This window comes from Hoplias malabaricus, chromosome 13, assembly GCF_029633855.1.
Source record: "Hoplias malabaricus isolate fHopMal1 chromosome 13, fHopMal1.hap1, whole genome shotgun sequence".
In the NCBI taxonomy this organism is placed as follows: Eukaryota; Metazoa; Chordata; class Actinopteri; order Characiformes; family Erythrinidae; genus Hoplias; species Hoplias malabaricus.
Window position 1 is genome coordinate 1,850,502 of NC_089812.1, and position 22,338 is coordinate 1,872,839.

At 46.8% G+C, this 22,338-nt stretch overlaps 1 protein-coding gene across 1 annotated transcript in view; it reads right to left on the reverse strand.

The window, feature by feature from the left end:
• Positions 1 to 22,338, reverse strand: part of grin2aa (glutamate receptor, ionotropic, N-methyl D-aspartate 2A, a) — a 64,292-nt gene that overhangs the window by 35,997 nt on the left and 5,957 nt on the right. The window contains exon 2 of the mRNA XM_066642486.1: positions 13,801 to 13,915. Within this exon, the coding sequence (XP_066498583.1) occupies positions 13,801 to 13,915 (115 nt within the window). The remainder of the gene's footprint in view (positions 1 to 13,800; positions 13,916 to 22,338) is intronic.

Below are 22,338 nucleotides of genomic sequence, written 5' to 3' on the forward strand. Positions count from 1 at the left end.
TACATGCATGTTGACATCGTATATAGCAGCTCTCTATAGAACATTCTCCATCATTCTGGAGAACCCCCTCACAATGCAACGAACCCTTTAATCAAGCAAATTGTTTTTCAAGTGTTTTACGTTCCCTTTAAGAAAGAACCCTCACAGAACCATCATTTGTACGAGTGTATTGTTATAGAGCACTACTGGACATGGTAAAGACAGAAGAACCCTTTTGTTGCTGCGAAGAACCCTCTACAACACACCATTAAGTAGGACCATGTCTTTTACTAAAGAACTGTTGAAGAACCCTGGTTCTAAAGTACAACTGTAGCCTGGTCCAGTGTTGTTCAGAACAGATTCCAGGTTCCAACAAGGATTTGTATCCAGCCTAAAATATGTCTGTCCAAGCCCAGCTACTGTCCACCAAATTGTGTTCCACGAAGACAATAACTGGACAATGTTCCTCCGGGTCTGGTGTCCTCCCATGGTCCAAATGCATGTTGGTAGGTGAAGTGTCTGTGAGACAGTATCCATAGGTGTGAGTGTGTGAAACTGTCCACAGGTGTGAGTGGCGGGTGACAGGGTGAGTGTGTGACAATATCCACAGGTGTGAGTGACAGGGTGAGTGTGTGACAATATTCAAAGGTGTGAGTGACAGGGTGAGTGTGTGACAATATTCAAAGGTGTGAGTGACAGGGTGAGTGTGTGACAATATCCAAAGGTGTGAGTGACAGGGTGAGTGTGTGACACTGCCCACAGGTGTGAATGTGAGAGTGACTGGATGAGTGTGTGACAATATCCAAAGGTGTGAGTGTGTGAGTGACTGGGTGAGTGTGTGAAACTGTCCACAGGTGTGAGTGTGAGAGTGACTGGGTGAGTGTGTGACACTGCCCACAGGTGTGAATGTGAGAGTGACTGGATGAGTGTGTGACAATATCCAAAGGTGTGAGTGGCGGGTGACAGGGTGAGTGTGTGACAATATCCACAGGTGTGAGTGACTGGGTGAGTGTGTGGCAGGGTGAGTGTGTGACAATATCCACAGGTGTGAGTGACAGGGTGAGTGTGTGACAATATCCACAGGTGTGAGTGACAGGGTGAGTGTGTGACAATATTCAAAGGTGTGAGTGACAGGGTGAGTGTGTGACAATATTCAAAGGTGTGAGTGACAGGGTGAGTGTGTGACAATATCCAAAGGTGTGAGTGACAGGGTGAGAGTGTGACACTGCCCACAGGTGTGAGCGACAGGGTGAGTGTGTGACACTGCCCACAGGTGTGAATGTGAGAGTGACTGGATGAGTGTGTGACAATATCCAAAGGTGTGAGTGTGTGAGTGACTGGGTGAGTGTGTGAAACTGTCCACAGGTGTGAGTGTGAGAGTGACTGGGTGAGTGTGTGACAATATCCAAAGGTGTGAGTGGCGGGTGACAGGGTGAGTGTGTGACAATATCCACAGGTGTGAGTGACTGGGTGAGTGTGTGGCAGGGTGAGTGTGTGGCAGGGTGAGTGTGTGACAATATCCACAGGTGTGAGTGACAGGGTGAGTGTGTGACAATATCCACAGGTGTGAGTGACTGGGTGAGTGTGTGACAGGGTGAGTGTGTGACAATATCCACAGGTGTGAGTGACAGGGTGAGTGTGTGACAATATCCACAGGTGTGAGTGACTGGGTGAGTGTGTGACAATATCCAAAGGTGTGAGTGTGTGAGTGACTGGGTGAGTGTGTGAAACTGTCCACAGGTGTGAATGTGAGAGTGACTGGATGAGTGTGTGACAATATCCAAAGGTGTGAGTGGCGGGTGACAGGGTGAGTGTGTGACAATATCCACAGGTGTGAGTGACTGGGTGAGTGTGTGGCAGGGTGAGTGTGTGGCAGGGTGAGTGTGTGACAATATCCACAGGTGTGAGTGACAGGGTGAGTGTGTGACAATATCCACAGGTGTGAGTGACTGGGTGAGTGTGTGACAGGGTGAGTGTGTGACAATATCCACAGGTGTGAGTGACAGGGTGAGTGTGTGACAATATCCACAGGTGTGAGTGACTGGGTGAGTGTGTGACAGGGTGAGTGTGTGACAATATCCACAGGTGTGAGTGACAGGGTGAGTGTGTGAAACTGTCCACAGGTGCGAGTGTGTGAATGACTGGATGAGTGTGTAACAATATCCACAGGTGTGAGTGGCAGGTGACAGGGTGAGTGTGTGACAATATCCACAGGTGTGAGTGACTGGGTGAGAGGGTGACAGGGTGAGTGTGTGACAATGTCCACAGGTGTGAGTGGCGGGTGACAAGGTGAGTGTGTGTGTGTCAATATCCACATGTGTGAGTGGGTGGGTGACAGAGTCCCGAGGTGTGAGCGGGCGAGAGATAATTCTGGTTGTGAAATTTGAGCCAGACCCAAATAATTGAGTCATGTTTGCCGACTCTGTGCCCACCCCGACAGCCGTAAATCCCCCCCGTCATAAATCCCCCGTTTGATGAAGCAGTTTATTCAGAGAAGCGTCTGAGTGTCAGAGACAGACGTCTCTCTCTCAGACTCCCCACGGACTCAGACGTCTTGTTTAAGCGAGAAGCCCTTATTAAGTGGCTCGCTGTTGCGCAGTGTTGCGATGGCCGTATTTTTATTTTGAATGGAGCTTGTCCCGTAGAGATGCTGCTGGAAAACTCACACCTGTGTCGGGCAGAATAAGAGTCCCCCGACTGGGCCTCTTTTTGTGCTCCGTTAGCTGAGGTGGAGGACTCCTGCTGTTACTGATAATTACAGTTCACACCACAGTGGCCTTACAGCACACACTCTGTTATAATTACCATACGCCGGTTTGTGTTACAGATTTCCAAGCTTCAATAACAGCAGACGTAGAAGGAAGAACATGTTGTGGGGTATTAAATGTCATAAAGACCCTTTAAGTTGTGGTTAGAGTGCTATACATTCCCCAATTCCAACACATTCACCTTCTGTAATGTGATGTCCTTTTCTGTGAAGTATGGTGGTGGTAGTGTTTCAGCTAAATTAATGGGCACCAACAAGGTCTGGGGGGTATAAGGGTATTGCCATATAGCACAGTATTTAAAAATGTGGACTGACTGCACTCATTTTCCTGTGGCTGGATGCTATCAAATGTTTCGGCCTTCCCAAGAATTAAAGCTAGCACCGCAGGAAAGTGGGCTCAAATTCCCGACGAACTCCTTTCACTGCAGGAGAAATATTGGAACAGTTCCCACCCTAATAAACCTACCTCCCCCACTCTCACTCTGCCCCAACTGACTCATGATGTCCTCAGACACCATCAGTACCAGATCACACCATCATCTTCTTAAAGGAACACCAAGAGAGTGATATACTCCATCAAGGCTAAAGTAGATAACACTGCATTACTCCTCCATATCCACTCTTCCAGTTTGTCAATGTTGTTATAAGATGGAAACCAGCGAAAGTGTGGTCCACTGTCTGTGGCAGGAGTGTCCCTTTCAGCTGGAACTGCTTCCTCATCCATCTTTCTGAGACAAAGAGATTGGATCCGCTCCTGCTCTTTTCCATTTTGCACAAAGGGCCACTTCAGAGTGGGGTCTACAGCTAGTGCCACGGTCCAGTGAAATCTTTACAAAAAAAATGAATGCAGGGAAAGGACTTCCAGCCAAGCCGCAGTTGGTCAGTTTTTGGGACTGAATAAAAGATGGAAATCGGACAAATTTTGATATAAATGTATGCTTGAATGGATCTGGTATATACCGTGTTTCCCCGATAGTAAGACGCAGTGTGGGTTTTAGGGGGGTCGGCTAATGTAAGACGTACCCCGAAAGTAAGACATAGTAAACTGTACGTTGGAAAAATATAAGCCATAGTACCGGTACCTTTTGCTGCATTAACTGCGGGATGCGGACGGCTAGAGTGGGATGCGGACGGATCTGGAGCGGAATGAGAGGAGGGATGTGGAGGCCGCGGGAGCAGCAGTAATGTTGTCCGTGGTCCAACACGCAGCCATGGTTGTCATGGAATAAATCTGTTTTATCTTCCAGTATAACATATTCAAACTGTTCGTTCTCACCGTTTTTCATTGTTTTACATGTTATACATGGAAATACCGTCATGATACGGTTGTAACAAGACATTCTTGGCACTTGCTTTTATAAAACTGTTTTATGGTGAATGCAATACTGTTCAGGTTGTTAATAAATGTTAATTTTATGGTTAAAACAAAAATCGACATTTTTTATCAATATAAGACATACCCTGAAAGTAAGACATAGTGGGACTTTTGGGGGCAAAAAGAATGTATGACACTGTCTTACTTTCGGGGAAACACGGTATATTTCCTCGATTGGAGTTCGTTTACAATCAAATCTCTTCCGTAAATGTGATTTTTGGCAGTAATTCATTCCACAAGTTTCCAAGCACTTTAGTGGTAATGTGAGAACTCTGAGTCTACATGAGTCACTCAGTAACACACCTGTACAAACACACCAACAATCATGGGAAGAAAATCCCAACCCACCCACCAAACCCATATGGACAGCCCAGTGGCGAACTAGCAAGTTTCTCCATGGATTAAATGTTGGCACCACATATAGATGCCCTCCTGGGTCAGTGACGGAACCAGGGCCAATAAGGGCAGCCCGCATACAGTAAAACAGCAAACTCTCTCTAAAGTCAGATACCCCACTATGGTCACATGTGGACGCCGTACATAGAAATGTACTGGGATATGCTCATTTATCTGATATGGACAGCCCACCTGCATTCCACTATGGTACCAATCCCACCCAACCACCCACTCCCATCCTTGTACCAACCCTACAGAGCTTATGGTCACTTTGAACCCAGCTAGCCCATGTGGGACCCACTAAGGTGTTGAAATAATTATTTAATTATTTAATGTTTCCTCTGTAGACATGTTCTGAAAGACCCTATGACTGAGAGGAAGTATGGACGTCCTTATCCAACGCCCGAAGCCAGCATCTGATTGGCCCGTCTTTGCTGCCAGTCTCTCAGATTGTTATTCAGCGGTAGAGGATAAAGACGGATGTTGACACGCGGCCTCTGACTAAACCACAGCAGCCGTCACAGAGCGTCCGTCAAAATCTGATTCCTGATCTCATCGCATTAGAGCGACAGGACAAGTGTCAGCTTCCGCACATCAGCTCTGCAACACAAAACAGCTCTGAAGGGCAGCACTGGGATGGGCAGGGAGCGAGGCGAGGAGCTGGTAGATGGCTGACCCCTTGCTAAGCTCTACCCACAGATTCGGTCCTAACAATCGAGTTTAGAACGTTTCAAATTCTACAGCATCATCTGGATTTAGGTTGTTGCAGTGAATCAAACTGGGGCTGGAAATGGCATTAAATTAGGCACTATGCTAATGCTAAACGGACATGTACAATGACCAGACACAAATGTCTCCTGGCTACAATAAAACAACAGGCATTTAGCGCTCTTCTCCAAGGGTGCTAATCCCCATTGATGCTGCCTAAGCATATTTAACCAGGACAGTACCAGAGCCATAAATAAATGGATAGAATCAGGACAGAGTCATAGCTAATCCAATATTTACAGTATTTACATATTTACGATACGCTCTTTAGTCTCTGCAGACTGTCTTGAGCGTTGTTAGCTTGACATGCTAACAGACGTCACCACGTTGTGTTGTGTTTGTGTTGTTTCCAGCTGGAAATGACTCCTGATTCTGGAACCTGTTTATTTTGGTGGAAATGCATCAAAAGCTTCATAATTAGGTGCATGAACAGGAACAGAGCCAGGTTCACATTGGTGGAAGATCAGCACTAGCGCTGTACTGTAAGTGCTGGTGTTGTTGCTAGGTTACATGTTTATGTGGCGGAGTAATACTCGAAGAGCCCAGGTCACAGTGCTATTATCTTGTAATAGTGACACTCCTGGAATGTTTACAAGCCAATGACACTGTGTGGTCAGAACTAGCTTTGGTTTAAAGTTTAAATTGGTATTGTCTACAGTAATCACTTCGCAAAAAATGTTTTTTTGTCCTCCCTCCACTTCTATCTCTCCATTTCAGTCTCTCCATCTCAGCACACTCTCAAGTACTTGGACAGAGAGATGTAGTTGTTGTCCAGCCTTGTGAGGCTCATATTGTTTTGTGGCTCTGTCCCAAATCAATGGCTCGTGTCCCAAATCCTGCAGAGATCCAATTCACACTAAAACACTGTCTCACACACCCTGACCACTCAGGGAATTCCACCATCTGAGAGCATTCCTGCTTGTGTTTCGCCAGGACATTTTCAGGACAACAACGACGAACCCGATTCAGCAATGAGAATACACCGAGAAACAGAAACTCAAAACCAGCTGCGCAAGACCCCAGTGTCTGACCAAACAAGCTCTGACAGAGAAGGACAAATCCACAGCTGTGTTTCCCATCCTTCCACTGTGACCCAGTGCAATATAGGGGTCTGAAAGGATGTGGATCAGGAGAGGAGAAGCAGCCCACACTGTCTCCAAGACACAGCCCTTTGTGAGCAGTGTATGTAAACCTCGGGTCCTGCTGAGGTATAAATACCAGCATGTGTTTGTCCTGTTGTCTGAGTCTACACTCGTCTGTGTGGTTGTGGGAGTGAGAGAGAAAGACAGTGTGTGTGTGTGTGTTTATTTACTCATCCATCACACCTCTCTGTCCCACATCCCCTCGTCTTCTCCGTAAGGGTCCAGACGTGCAGATAAATGTTTATCCCGGGCCGGGGGCTTGTGGGTACAGGTTGGCGTCTCTGTTTGTCAATAATGAAATTCAGAGAGCAAACATCCACTCCTCCAGATCCACGGGAATCCAATTTTGATTAACTCCGGGTCCAGAGCCCATCAAAGTTCAAAGTTCATGGTCATATCTGCACAGGATCATGGGATTAACGGTTATTTCCAAGCGACTGTTTGCTTTGGGTGCTGTTTACAACAAGCCGCTGATTGGACGCCTGACACAGACACCCCCCCACCCTCCCCAAATGGGTGGCAACACTTGTTTCATGCCTCTCTTTTAAACAAATGCACTGATGCTGTTAATCCAGGTCTTCCAACCTCCTCAGAAACAGCTCCTTGGACTTTTCGGTCATTTTGACTGGACAAGAAATCAAGGGCCGTATTGTTCAGTCCAGCCATGTATCTGTCCATTCTCCAGTGTGTCCCCATGGCTCCCCAGTTGTGATGGACACTTGCGTTTAGGCCAAGACACTGCTCATCTGTTTTAACTGAGAAAGCCTATTCCATGCCCGGCTCTCCAGCTTGGCCTTGTTCTCCAGCTGGGTTTTTTTTTTTCTGGCAGAGCCCGGCACTCCAGCTGAGTCTTTCTCTCCGGATGGACCTTGCTCTCTGGCTGGGCTGTTCCCCACTCTGTCTGAGCCTTGTTCTCCTACTGGGCCTTGTTCTCCGGCTGAGCCTTGCACTCGCGTTGTGCCTTGCTCTCTGGTTGAGCCTTGCTCTCCAGCTGAGCCTTTCTCTCCAGCTCTGTCCCTCCACAGTCAGTCTTAAAGTGCGAAGCAGGATTTGTCAGGCCTCCCTAGCGCCTCCGTTGGCCTTTCTCCTTCACGCTGTAGCCTTTATCCCTGATTGCCATTCTGACCGCGAGCCCTGTCCAGCTCAGTGGCCGCAGAGAAGCTGTGTGTCAGGTTTGTGGAGGAGGGCCTTACACCAGTGTTGAACTCTCAGTGTGAAAAAGGCATTTTAGAGTGTTGAAGGCGGAGGAGAATGTTTGGACACCAGTTGGATTTCTCAGGCTGCTGACGACAGGTGTGAAGAGCAGCCGAAATCCATGCTCAGGTAAGAGCAGCTGAAAAAAACCTGAGTACGAGCATCAGATTAGCAGCTGGAGGTAACACCTTAGTACAGAATAACACCCTGCATCTTTACACTGTTCAAAAGGTTGTGCGATGCCATAGAAGAACCACTGCTGGTTCCAGAAAGCACCATGTTTGTTGAACCAGAGATGTGTGAGTGCTGTGTTTTTCTGTTCTCAAGGCTTTGTTTTCACCCTCAGGAGAACAGAAAGCAATCAGATCCTCATAGCAATGTTCAACATCTAGTGCCAAATATTTGCTGAAGAGACTAGTGCTGTGCGATATGAGCACAAATTAATATCACGATTAATTGTGCATTTTACCACGATTACGATTAATGAACGATTATTTTGTTTTTGTATTTACGACCAGGCGGCACGGTGGCACAGTAGGTAGGTGTCGCAGTCACACAGCTCCAGGGACCTGGAGGTTGTGGGTTCAATTCCCGCTCCGGGTGACTGTCTGTGAGGAGTGTGGTGTGTTCTCTCTGTGTCCGCGTGGGTTTCCTCCGGGTGACTGTCTGTGAGGAGTGTGGTGTGTTCTCCCTGTGTCTGCGTGGGTTTCCTCCGGGTGACTGTCTGTGAGGAGTGTGGTGTGTTCTCCCTGTGTTCGCGTGGGTTTCCTCCGGGTGACTGTCTGTGAGGAGTGTGGTGTGTTCTCCCTGTGTTCGCGTGGGTTTCCTCCGGGTGACTGTCTGTGAGGAGTGTGGTGTGTTCTCCCTGTGTCCGCATGGTGACTGGATGGATGTATTTATGACCCTCATTTTTTAAAAATACTTTCTAATGACGCTGGGAGCTTGTTCCTCTTGTTATTTTAGCACTGTTATTATATGCTGTGTGATTGTGCTTTGGACGCTGAAATTATTTTTTCTCAGTGACTTCTTTTTGTTCAGTGTCGTCTTGATTATAGTCAAAACACAACCCGTCCAAACCACAGACGCTGCTTTTTTCTTTTGGTACGAGCTCGAGTCGCTCGGTCGGCCTCTGCGTTTAGGTTCTCCTCCATGTGGCAGATAGGGGGCAGAATCACGTATATGACCAGGGACTGTACATGAACACACAGTGGGGACATAACAGAACAACAATGATCAATATAATCGATTTAGACAAGATTATGTCGATTAGAAGTTCTGATTTCGATTAGTTTTCGATTAATTGCCCAGCCCTGTTACAGACAGCTGCTGCGTTAACAGAGGTACCAACTACAGATGCACTATTTTCACATTCTCAAACACTACAGGCATGTTTGGACTGTTCAGCCAATCGGAACAGGGCTCATTTGCATACACATTCAAGGTAAATGCCTTTTTAATTCTATAGGATGAAGTTGAAGTTCACAAAGCCCCACAAATATACGACAAATAAAAAGCCCCCATCACCCTTTAAAGTGTCCAAATCTCTGATATAAAAAGATTAAGAGCGGATGTAACTGTGGAATAAGGAGGAAATGCCTTTAAAACAGCTCAACATTCTGAGTCGGGGAAAAGTGCCTTTGGCAAAGGGTTCAAGCCAATAACAACAACAACAACCGCAGCAGCAGCAGCACAGAGAGGCTAGCCCTATTAAACGATGTGCAGTAAATCATACACAGCTCTAATCTCTCGCTTCGACTCATCCCTCAATCCTCAGCTCCTCTTTGTTCCATTAAAGCCGCCACTCGTCACAAAATAAATCAATTAGCGCTCCGCCATGTTCTCGGCAAGCTCCGGCACTTATCAAAACAACCAGAGTCGACCCAGGACTGCTGAGACAGCGAGGGGGGGACTGAAGCGCATCATCTCCCCTCTGTACGCTCTTCATTTGCATCTGCCTCAGATCGGTTTCACAGCTTTAATGAATGTGTGCAGCAGATGTTTATGAAATACAATGCTCATGTGCATCAGGGGAACGTGGGGGGCCCTCGTTCGGTAATAAAAATCAACACCCACACACAGAGTGTGTTTTAATAAAGCTGTAAAGCCATCATTTCACAAAGAGAGAAATCCGAGGACTCCTGAACACCCCAGAGAGAAGACCGGACTTTAACACACACAGTTACACCGGTGCATTTGGGAATTTAGCGGTTTCCAAGAGCCAGCAACTGGATTATAATTTCCACACATAATTCCCTGGAACATTAACCAAAGAGAGAATCCTAGAGCAGAATGGAATAGAGTGTAACGTCACATGGTCACGGCCCCACACCGAGCAGGTATTATTTGGGTGGTGGATCATACTCGGAACCGCAGTGACCCTGACGTGTGTGTGGTGTGATTAGTGTTTTTACACAACTCCAGGCGCACTTCTGTGACTGATCCACTCAGATTAGAGCCCACAAACCGTGCAGCAAACAGATGAGCCACCGTCTCATGTACCTTTACATCTGCAAGGTGGGCCAATGGGGTGGAACAGTGAGCGGACACAGTGCTTAAAAACTCAAACAGCACTGCTGTGTCTGATCCACTCATGTCAATGCAGCGCACACGAACAAGAGAATGATCTAACCCCCAAATCATACCTGAGCATTGAAGAACAGGGTGAGGGGTGGCAAAGTATGCAGCGCAACAGGTGGACTACAGTCTGTAATTGTAGATCTATTTGTTCAGCAGGGCACAGGGTAAATAATCAATTTGGTTGGCTCAATTCAGTGGAGCTATTGCCGTATTAACTGTATTAGCTGCGCCTGGTGTCTGTCAAATTATAAATTGGTCACGGATCCGGATAGAACCATCGCTCGGTCCAGATCCGGAGAGGGCTCTGCCATTTGGTGATGCCCACTGGAAAACATCATCAGATCCTGTTGTGTAAGTCCTGTATTAGTGTGTGGATTACCAGTGGCTAAAGGGAAGGGAGAGAGAGAAAGTGGGAGGTGTTGAAAAAGAGAAAAAGAGCCATCAAACATCACACCATTAAAAATGCATTGATTCAGACGAGCTTCCTCTGCAAATAAGATGTCCAGCTGCTCAGGGTTTACCGCTGGGTTTAATTTAACTCGCTTTAATTCAACTGTAACACAAATCCGATACAGCTTCGGTCAGAAGAGTCCGGCTTTAACGAGCCGGAGGAGCGGAGATTGAGACAAAGCGGCAATTTGTGTCTCATTTTGAAAAAGGAATCGTTGCAAAATCATGCTTTTCATAAGTGCCCCGCGCCTCTGAGTGTGGGACCCAATCCCGACCAATTACGCGTCTTACCAATATCGATCGAGCTGCGGAAGAGTCCCCACAAATCAATTTCCACCATTGTTTCACATCGTCCAATTATTCTAGCACTCGCTCTGAAAAATAATAAAAGGAAGAGCCGCCACCTGCGGGTGTGTGTCTGTACAGCCAGGTCTCAGCCTCACGCATTTCAAGGATTTGTACAATGTGTACTAAACATAGTCCATCGTTTGCGGAGGTACAAACACATCAGGCACCTGCCGAGCATGAAATATCAGTCTTAACCCTAAACCTGCCCCTAACCCCCAGTCTAATGTTGAAGGGAACGTCTACCATTGCAGGACAACTGTGTTCTTTGGTTTGTTAACGTTCAGAAGCTCAGCATCTTTTAAGGTGGAATAGTAGGTTTGAGGGAAAAAAACAACTGTTGTTTGTACGCGGCTGAAGCTGAACTTGTGTGTAAGATTTTATTCACGGTTTGAATTACCACAGAAACTCATTTGTAACTCGAGTTCAGTTCGAGCACTTTCTGTCTGTGTTTACTTTCATGCACAAAATGGCGGGTTTTTTTAATTTATTGTAGCATTTTGGACCGTGGGCGCACGGGTAGTGTCGCAGTGACACAGCTCCAGGGGCCTGGAGGTTGTGGGTTCGATTCCCGCTCCGGGTGACTGTCTGTGAGGAGTGTGGTGTGTTCTCTCTGTGTCTGCGTGGGTGTCCTCCGGGTGACTGTCTGTGAGGAGTGTGGTGTGTTCTCTCTGTGTCTGCGTGGGTTTCCTCCGGGTGACTGTCTGTGAGGAGTGTGGTGTGTTCTCTCTGTGTCTGCGTGGGTTTCCTCCGGGTGACTGTCTGTGAGAAGTGTGGTGTGTTCTCCCTGTGTCTGTGTGGGTTTCCTCCGGGTGACTGTCTGTGAGGAGTGTGGTGTGTTCTCTCTGTGTCTGCGTGGGTTTCCTCCGGGTGACTGTCTGTGAGGAGTGTGGTGTGATCTCCCTGTGTCTGTGTGGGTTTCCTTCAGGTGACTGTCTGTGAGGAGTGTAGTGTGTTCACAATGAATGTTACTGTGTTTTAAGTTAAAATGAGGTGGTACAGAAAATATAACACCTATTCTTCACACTACAGAGACTGCACCATAATCATGTGACATTGGTTTTGGACGTTAAAGGAATTATCAGAAAAAGTGGAACCAGGAAGGAATACAGACTCTTATCCCACAACAGTTTACAGCTCTGTTTCCATGCTTTTCCTTCAGGTTTATAACAGAGTGTTTGAATGGATTTTGTGAAACAGCGCCACCAGTGTATTGGAGCTCACAGAGCGATCACACAGTCTCGCTGATATCTCCTGCTTTCCTCACTATGAGGAGCTCTGAGAAAATAATATGACAATTCTCCTTATTTCTGCTTTTTTCTAGTGTCTTCTTCAAGTAAAGATGTGTTATTCCACCAACAGATAAAATCAGAATTACCCCTGATGTATGATCTTTGCTGGTATTAGATACTTCCACTGGACACCATCACATGTCTATCAACAGGTTAATAACTCACAGTGAAAAAGATGATTTCACTGGAGAAGAGATGAATCTCTGCAGTGTATCTAGTATTAAAGTATGTGGGTGTATGTTTTCAGACGTGAAGTACGTCAGGTTGTGACCCTGAGCCCTAATTACAGCCCCAAACCTGGAATATCTGGCAACTTGGGGGTAATTACTTCGCTGACACACTTCCACACACATGCAGGCTGTAATTAAAAAAGGCGGCTTTGTGGGCAGCGGTAATATGGGGACAGTTGTTAATGACACTTTGCATGAGGGAGCGTTAATGAAATCGTAGTGGTGCTCAGAAAGAGGTCAGCAGTCGGAGCTCCGGAGCGAGAACAGAAAACGGGATGGAGTGACGCTCCTGCCACGTCAGGGTTGCACCATTAAAATCTGTTAGAATCAGCACCATCAAAATCAACACGTTACCTCACGTGGGAATTTTACATGTTAATTAAGTTTTTTTACACTAATGAGCCATTTCACCAAGTTTAGACAAGTTCACCTCTTTGTACAGAGTCTACTGACTCAGGAGCAGTTTTATCTCGCGATGTAAACACAGCATCATTACTGTTTACATTTATGCTGGAATTTGTATGAAATACGATAATGCTCTGTCTCTGACACACACACACACACACAAACACATAGACAAGGCTCCTGCTCTGTTTTACTCCTTTAATCGCTCCATGTTTGCACCTGCTGTAGTGTTAATGTTCTCCATTAAAGCCTCTGTGTCCGAGACTCATCAAAATTCATCAAAACAAGAAAATACTAGAATTAAACCTTACAGCAGTTTTCAATTCATAGACAGTACAAACATAAATATAACTCCATTGTGTTGGTCTTACACTGATTCAGTTATTTTATTTTTAAATATCAAAAGCTTAAAACGAATCACTATTTGGCAGCTACGTCATTTGCTTTGTAACACAGACTACTGCAAGGTATGCAGAGCAACAGGTTTTTGATTCATGCTAGCAAAGACTCCCACAAACACATCCTTAATGTGTTTAAATGATGCCGTGAATCATTTACTAAAAGACTGCGATGAAATCTGTCACCCACTGAATCTTTGCTTAATGAATCTAAAGTGAAACAAGTCTGAACTGAATCATGCTGATATCTGAGACTCTGTGACGTACTGAATCACATCCAAAAGGTTCACAATAACAGAATGATTCACAGCACATCCTCAGCATCTTTATGCAGCTTATAAACCATAAACAATTCATAGTAAAATGAGCAGTCTCTTGCACAAAGGTGATGAACAGTTTTTGAAAAACGAGAATAACATCTGAATCTGAATCATTGGCTCAGATCCTAAAGAATCGACTATGAATCGAATAATGGCTCCTACCTTCTCCCACTCTCTGTCTTTGTTCAGAACAATGACCACGAGCTTGGGGTGTTCCTGATATCCGTCTTCAGTGAAGGACAAATCCTTGCCATCCCAGGTCACGTTCATCATGTACCTACAGGACACACACACACACACACACATATAAATAGAGAGCCGATCATGATCTTTAGAAAGCATCTACACTAGGATTTGCACTGATCAACTATTACATTAAAACCAATGAGTGACGTAAAGTGACTAACACTGATCTGCTTACAGCGCCCCCAGTTGGTGGTGGCGGGAATATCAGGTGAGTTAACGGTCAGTGCTGACCTAAAATAGTCCAAGGAAGGACGACCAATGACCCGGCGACAGTGCCATGGACACCAGTTTCTTTAATGCACAAGAGGAGAGGAGTAAAGGGGTCAGTGTGGTCACTCAGCCCCATCCAGAGCATGCTGCACTGACCTGTGTGTTCTGGCCCCTTTCTATCCGAGCAGCATTAACTCTTTCAGCAGTGAGCGCTGCAGTAGCTCTTCTGAGGGCTCAGACCAGACACTGCACTGACCACTGCACACTGGGAACACCCCACAAGACCTGGGTTTGGAGAACATGATGACGATCACAACGTGGCTCAGATCCTAACGATAAACAGTTGAGAGCTCCACATGCTCCACACTCCAGGAGAGAAAGTGATTGTAGGGAAATGTACCAGTCAGCTCAGAGAGGTTTAACATGAAGCCCAGTGCATTCTGGGCGATGGAGTGTATATAAATCAAGGCCTCCTTAATTCCTCCGACTGCCCCGCCCTCCCCTCCCCCCCACACACACCCACACACACGTCCCCAGTGTTTCTGTGATTAGTGCTAAAGAAAGTCTCTTCGTTCGCTTCATTTGCTAAAAGCCACATATATCTTCAGTGCTCTGGACTGAACCGATCATTAAGCTCCCAGTGATACGCCAGCTCTGCAGAACTCACCAGCTCCAGCCAGCTCTCCCTCGGCCAAACACACTTTAAAGCGGACTTATCCTACCCCTTCACCACGAGTGAACATAGTTCTGAAACGTCTGTGTCCTGCTTTGGTCCAAACCCCACGAGCCCCACAGCAGTGTTCTCCCCCTGTGTAAACAGCCCCTGTTCAGAACGCACCTGTTCCTTTAAATGATAATGAGCCGCTCGCTGTTCACCCCGACCCCGAGCGCACAGCAGTGAGGAGCGAGGAGGACGCTCTTGTTTTTGTTGTGCTCTGTTTAATGCACTTCAAATTTCATGTAGGAAATCTATACTGTGTGGGACCTGACGAGCTCTATTCTGGATCAGAACCCATGTGTCCTAGGCTTTAGACTGAGAGGTACACATGCCACAGCCCAGTCCAGGTTTATATAAATTCATTCACATAGTTTAACATGTTGCAGCAGAAACCTATTCCGAACGGCATGGTGCACTTACGGTAATGTTGGAGTCGTGTCCCTTCAGCAGAGCCCTGCAAAGATCATGCCACAGAGAAGGAAGCGAAGCAGAAAGATGGGAGGAAAGTGGACGAATGGAGAATGGAGAGAAGCGAGGGACACGAAGGATTGACAAACGGCAGCATGTTGGAGCGGTGTGTGCTTTTTTGTTTTAAGAACTCGAGGCTGGAAGGACTTTAATTGACCTGAATGTGTCCTCGGGGGAGACGAGAACGCTCTCACACTAACAGCCCTCCTTTCCCTCATTCTCTCTCTCACACACACACACACACACACACACACATACACACACTCAATGTTAGACCTTTGTTTCCTGGTGGGGAATGAGAAGCAGGGCCTTGGCCCACTTTACATCCCCTGCACTTAGTGGAGCTGGAATATATGAGCACTCCGACTGCAGTGTGTTTCTGAGCAGAAAACACAAACAGACCTAGTTGCATTCCTGAGGACGGGTGGTGCATTATGGGGGTTGGGTGCAGCTGTGAAAAGCACTCGTGATGCTTTATGGGGTGGAACATGGAGATGTTTGCTGGCGAGATAAAGAGACGAGAACAGAGCCTTGCACCTGGTTTATAACTCACTCACTCACTCACTCACTCACTCACTCACGTTTAGCAGGGTGAACAATCTCCACAAATGGGAGCCATTAGAGCTTAAATATAATTGGTTTAATCAGGTGCAGTCGTACAGTATAGTCATGCTTTCAATAATAACACAGGCAAAAACACCATATCATGTAAAACAATGCATCTACTTCAATATCCTGCCTGTGCTATTTCTCAGGCATAAATATAGTTATATATCCCCAAACATTACAAAAAATATAAATAATTTTGATACCATTATGAACCCCATAAATGAAAGGCTCACACAGTTTAAGGGTTGTCTACCAATGTTGTATTCTTCACAGAGGCCATATTCATGAAGAAATAACTTTTGAAATGTGGGATCTGGAGCCCAACAACGCACACACTGTGAAACAAGACCCACCCCTGTCAGTTTTCTGTGAGCTAAAATGCTCTGGGGGCGGCACGGTGGCGCAGCAGGTAGGTGTCGCATTCACACAGCTCCAGGGACCTGGAGGTTGTGGGTTCGATTCCTGCTCCGGGTGACTGTCTGTGAGGAGTGTGGTGTGTTCTCCCTGTGTCTGTGTGGGTTTCTTCCGGGTGACTGTCTGTGAGGAGTGTGGTGTGTTCTCCCAGTGTCTGCGTGGGTTTCCTCCGGGTGACTGTCTGTGAGGAGTGTGGTGTGTTCTCCCTGTGTCTGCGTGGGTTTCCTCCGGGTGCTCCGGTTTCCTCCCACAGTCCAAAAACACACGTTGGTAGGTGGATTGGCGACTCAAAAGTGTCCGTAGGTGTGAGTGTGTGAATGAATGTGTGAGTGTGTGTGTTGCCCTGTGAAGGACTGGCGCCCCCTCCAATGTGTGTTCCCACCTTGCGCCCAATGATTCCAGGGAGGCTCTGGACCCACCGCGACCCTGAACTGGATAAGGGTTACAGATAATGAATGGATGGATGGAAAATGCTCTGCTTCTGACAATTAGTACAGACTTTAGAATTGTCCCACCCCCTCATCTGAATATCTCCAATCACATCGCTGGCCTGGCATTTCCACTGTGTGGTGCCTACTTTGATCGACTGGGCTCGGCTTTACTCACTGGTTGGTTTCCCACTGTAAATACCCAGTGGCAGTATAGTTACATATGTTTTCTCATTGTGTGTTCACCCAGCACAGGACTGTCTTGTTCTCTTGACCAGTGGAGCCTCATCTAATACTTTTAGGATGATCTGGGATCAGGGCCTAACCTCACTGATAGCCTTTTCCCACACAGATGGAACCAATCTGCTCCCGAATCTATACTTTGGAATCATTCAATGCGTTTCTACCAACATAAATTGGTTCCCAAACCAGCAAAATGATTACATTTTAAATCCTAGCTGGAAACAAAAAAATGTAGGTTCTACACAAAAACCGTGGTGACATCTGTGGGTGTGTTGAGCCTCAAATAAAGAGTTATCACACAGTGAAGCTGGATGTGATCATTTACTGCTTGTTGTATTGTCCTCAGTGCTGTGCTGGGTAAAAGCAGGTGGGTCTGGGAAAAGGGAAAATGGGAAATGATCCATTATCCGAGTTCTGATTTGGAAAGAAACAGGGAAGTAATAGGAATTAAAAACAGTAAAATGCTCTGTTTGTGATCTGTTTGTTTTCTGGGGATGTGTTGAGTGCAAACTGATGAGTGTTGGCCACTTTCTTTTTTGTCACTGTTCACAAGCTGAGCCAGACCCTGGTGTGAAATATCATCGTTCACACGTGTATCATATATCACTATGATCCGAACCCGCTGTAAACAGTGGATTAACCACGACTCTGTCCTGACACTAGTCTTTTAATCAATGGATCTCCCGGTGAACTCAGCTACAGCAATGCTGGCTCCGAGCAACAGCCCCCCACTTACGATGTATTCCTTGTGGAAACGAGGGACATTTCACTGGATAGTACCAAGGTTCCAAGGGTTCTTTTGGTGGAAAAGGGTTATGAGGGTCTCATGGAAGAATGACAAGAATGAATTTTTCTGCTGAGCAATATTTCAACATCTACTGATGAGTAGAGGCTGTAACTGCAGTGAAGGGCAACACACTCTTAATTAATGCCCCTCGGGTAAAAGTGTGGACATATGTATATTTGAATAGCCACGCCCCCTCAGTGACTAACAGCACACTCCCATTAAACCAGCCCTGTACCTATTAATTCTGCATCCTCTCTCTGTCTCTCTCTCTCTCTCTCTCTCTCTCTCTCTCTCTCTCTCTCTCTCTCTCTCTCTCTCTCTTGCTCTCTCTCTTACTCTCGCTCTCTCTTGCTCTCTCTCTCTCTCTCAGACCTCTTGGTTAGGAGAGACTGGTTTAAAGCCCCCTTCCCCCAGCATCCGTCTGTGGAGCAATGAAACTGATGTGTTCTCTGAAGTGATGGAGTGATGTTTGCGCTCCAGAACTAATCATCCCCATCAGTCCCTGACCTCCTTTAGAACTGTTTCTTTAAACTGGATAACTTACAAATATATGACAGCAGTTTTGACAGAAATTACTGGAACATTTCGGACGAGATTTTCCTTAAAAATCCACCATATGCTGCAGGTAATGTGCAGCTGGACAAATGCTGAGGAGAGGACAGAGCTACGAGCTTTACTTTCACAGTCCAGCACCACCAGTGGGCCCTATACCCTGGGCACTATTACAGTGACCTTTTCTACGCTTCCCGTAACGGACGAACGCAGCTCGTCTGAACTTTACCTGCCGATCACGACTGGAAATTTCGTTACAGGGAGGTCAGCGATGACATCACTGGCGGCATCATTCTCATCCAAAAGCCTGAAATATCCTCGGCAGCCCTCGGGGGAGGAGGATTCGTGCCCTGTCTCCTGCAGGAACGCTGGAGTTTGGTCATATGGCCATGGTCACACTGTGTTAGTCCAGACGAGCGGAGAGAGAGAGAAAGATGGGGTTTAAACAGCGCAGACCTTTCTCTCTGGAGCCGTCACCAAAAACAAAAACAGACAGCTGCGGCCCTCGATAATGTCACACGTCGCATACAGGGTGCACACACAGAGCTGAAGTGGGGACGTTGTTCTGTGGTGGGTTTCATTTCCATGTGAGGAGTTCGGGGGATAGGAACTGGGAATGCTAAAGGGAACCCTAATCCTGGAGTGGAGCTCCAATTACTACGGAAATGGCTATTAGGCTTTATACCCCTCTAGATCACAACAGCCATTGAGCATTGTACCTAACAGTAGGTGTCACTTGCACTTCTTCTCCCTGCAGTTGCATGGTTTTCTCTGGGGCCACAGAAATGAAGTAAATAACCTGCTGCCCTTCAATCAGAACCAGACCAGGTTAAGTGTGCTCACACCTGATTGGCTACACAGTGGACCGTTTGCATGAAGTTCAAATATCTGATGAATTTAATATATCTCCAAGCACCACAGACTACCACAGAGTTGCCTTGGGCTGATTAAGTATACTCTCGAATATTGCGATAATAACCAGTGACAATATTAAATAATCATCTAATATTGCTACATTTCTAAAAAATAATCTTGCCTTTTTTTAGCCATTGATTATGTACAAACATTTTATTCTATGTGAAACAATATTATTCATTCATTCATTCGTTATCTGTAACCCTTATCCAGTTCCTACACCTTATCCTACACCTACGGACACTTTTGAGTCACCAATCCACCTACCAACGTGTGTTTTTGGACTGTGGGAGGAAACTGGAGCACCCGGAGAAAACCCACGCAGACACAGGGAGAACACACCACACTCCTCACAGACAGTCACCCGGAGGAAACCCACGCAGACACAGGGAGAACACACCACACCCCTCACAGACAGTCACCCGGAGGAAACCCACGCAGACATAGAGAGAACACACCACACTCCTCACAGACAGTCACCTGGAGGAAACCCACGCAGACACAGGGAGAACGCACCACACTCCTCACAGACAGTCACCCGGAGGAAACCCACGCAGACACAGGGAGAACACACCAACTCCTCACAGACAGTCACCCGGAGGAAACCCACGCAGACATAGAGAGAACACACCACACTCCTCACAGACAGTCACCCGGAGGAAACCCACGCAGACACAGGGAGAACACACCACACTCCTCACAGACAGTCACCTGGAGGAAACCCACGCAGACACAGGGAGAACACACCACACTCCTCACAGACAGTCACCCGGAGGAAACCCACGCAGACATAGAGAGAACACACCACACTCCTCACAGACAGTCACCCGGAGGAAACCCACGCAGACACAGGGAGAACACACCACACTCCTCACAGACAGTCACCCGGAGGAAACCCACGCAGACACAGGGAGAACACACCACACTCCTCACAGACAGTCACCCGGAGCAGGAATCGAACCCACAACCTACAGGCCGCTGGAGCTGTGTGACTGTGACACCTACCTGCTGCACCTAAACAATATTAAATATATATATTTATCAGAGGCGATTGCTCTAAGACTGCAGGGGAAGCTTAGCTTCCCCTAAAATGTAAAAAAATAAGTGATCAAATATATACTGTGGTGTGTACATGTCATTGAATAAATATGCACTACAACGCGCTCAACTTTTGTTCAGAATCAGCTTCTTATCACTGGTAAAGACGCGGCTTTCCTCTCAATCATTCCCGCAGCTTCACAGTGCTTTAAACAGAGTTCAATAGCGAAGCAGAGAAGTGCAGCGAAACGAGACGAGTCATTGGATAAATGCTGGGCTTTGTCCCGCCCATCGGACGCTCAGCGTCTCTGGGGATCTATGGGGCAGTGGGCTGGCCTCGGCTGGCCCGGACGCTCAGCTTCTGCATGATGATTGGATGATCTGTCTGAGGCTGAATCCCTTTTTGATTGACAGCGAAATGAGCGAATCAGCGATCCTTTGGTGTAAAGATCCGTGGGAGCACAGGCGGACACACTTCACATGGGCCAAGGCCGTTTAAGCAGCCTAGCTCTGCTGGCCATTGAGAGGACACTAGTCAAGTCCCTGGAAAAGACGCCTTGTTGGTACGACAGGGTCACAGATCATTTTCTTGAAAAGGAACGGAGGGTAGAATTTACGTATAAATAAACCCACACATTTTATGATGTAGGCCGAAATTGAGCTTCCCCTCCTTGAAAGACCAGCATCTGCCACTGATATTTATAGAACAGAATAGATGGCATTTAGAGGCCATTGACCAGTCCATCGCTCCATGAATGCTGGTCAATTTAAATAATGTGAATCGGTCTTGTACCATGAGAAATAAGTCTAATATCTGCCCACTGACTGATGACTACCTGGAAGTCCACTTGAGAGTCATTTCAAAGGAAATTCTTATTAAAATTCATCTCAGGCTAAAGTCAGGGGCGTCGCTGACTTAAAGGAGCACCAGCAAAGAGTTTACGCAAAAATAAAACTGTTCAACGTGTGTCTTCCGCGTTTAACCCATCTGTGGCTGTGACACACACACACTAGTGCCCTAGGGGCTGTAAACATACACACAGAGCGGCACCTTGAGTTCCCTTGGATTGAGGGAGGAGGACAGCGCTGTTCCTTCACTCCCACTGCCCCCAATTTTCCTACCAGTCGTGGGAATCGTACCAAAGACCTTTCAGTCCTAAGCCCTCTTCTCTAACCATGAGGCTCACGGCTGCCCACCGATGTTTACTGGACTAGATTGTACATCGAGCAGCAGTGCTACATTATGTATTCTTCCTGCACAGAATCTGGTAGAATGCTATGGGCAGAATGCATCAAAAATAGCCCCAAAGCATGTTTTTACATTGTGCATTGTAATAATTCTGTACACGATAATGGTTTGTCTGAATCTATGTTATCGCCCAAGCCTACCATACACCATGCAGAGTATTCCCCATTGAAACGAACTGGAACTCAACAGTGTGAGTGGATTCACACCGTGTCATTACTGTGCTCCAGAAGAGCAGAACATTTCAATAACACACAGCCACTGCTCAAAATAACTATTAGATAAATACGTATTTCTAATCTTCTCCATGTGCCTACCCCTAGTCCTCGTGTGTATCTGATGACTGATTATAGATCAGTGGATAAACACATGGAGGGCGTCATACATCAGCAAATCTGCTCTGTTGTCCATAGCTGGAATCTATGAGTCCTGAGAGCTGAGCTGACAGGCTGCCCACTGGCCCCAGTGCGGTGGGACAAGAGTGGGCCGGACAGCCCCCTGCTGACAGGTAATTTCAGTATTCCTCACTGATATATGGGGTGAAATTTTTTTTGCTAAGGTCCGCTTTTCAGCCGGGTCGAGATGAGAGTCATAAATCTGCCATAAAAGAAAATTCTGCCGGGGGAGCGCATATTTCACCCCGACTTCTGACGCCCCAATTTAACAAGAACATGAAATGCAGCCTGGCGCAGACTCACCCTGTCGTTTCCCTCTGCCTCCCGCTCTCGGCCCCTCATTTTCCCCTGAAACAACACGTTCCGCCGGATATGTTTACTGTACTCCTCCTGAGCCTGTGCTAACACCAGAAGAGCATTGAGAGCTTCTT